The sequence below is a fragment of the Cystoisospora suis genome (assembly GCF_002600585.1).
Source record: "Cystoisospora suis strain Wien I chromosome Unknown contig_3648, whole genome shotgun sequence".
Lineage (NCBI taxonomy): Eukaryota > Apicomplexa > Conoidasida > Eucoccidiorida > Sarcocystidae > Cystoisospora > Cystoisospora suis.
In genome coordinates, this window is record NW_027156443.1 from 10710 (window position 1) to 10960 (window position 251).

The following is a 251-nucleotide window of genomic DNA, read 5'->3' on the forward strand; positions in this document are numbered from 1 at the left end:
AGTTGCGTTGGGAAGTCGGTTTAAATCGAAGAAGACTTGCCTACTTTCTTTATGCTCGAGATGAAGGGTGTAGTGTACGTCTAGCAACAGGAGATGAAGTAAAGATTTCCACCTCGATACCAAAGGCTTTCTTCAAGAAAATCTCCTCGGGGTCCTCTTCAAGCAACGGCAGTAGTGGCGATTCTTCTTCTATCGATACATCCGCCTCCGCGACGTCATCCAGCGGCAGAGGTAGTAGTAGTAGCAGTAGT

The 251-nt window shown here is 47.4% G+C and overlaps 1 protein-coding gene across 1 annotated transcript in view; it reads left to right on the plus strand.

Annotated features, from left to right (window-relative positions):
* Positions 1 to 230, plus strand: part of CSUI_007063 (rna helicase (upf2 interacting domain) protein) — a gene marked incomplete at its 3' end in the record, with an annotated part of 5665 nt that extends 5435 nt beyond the window's left edge. Inside the window, exon 4 of the mRNA XM_068067213.1 lies at positions 67 to 230. Within this exon, the coding sequence (XP_067920811.1) occupies positions 67 to 230 (164 nt within the window). The remainder of the gene's footprint in view (positions 1 to 66) is intronic.
* Positions 231 to 251: the final 21 nt, after the last annotated feature.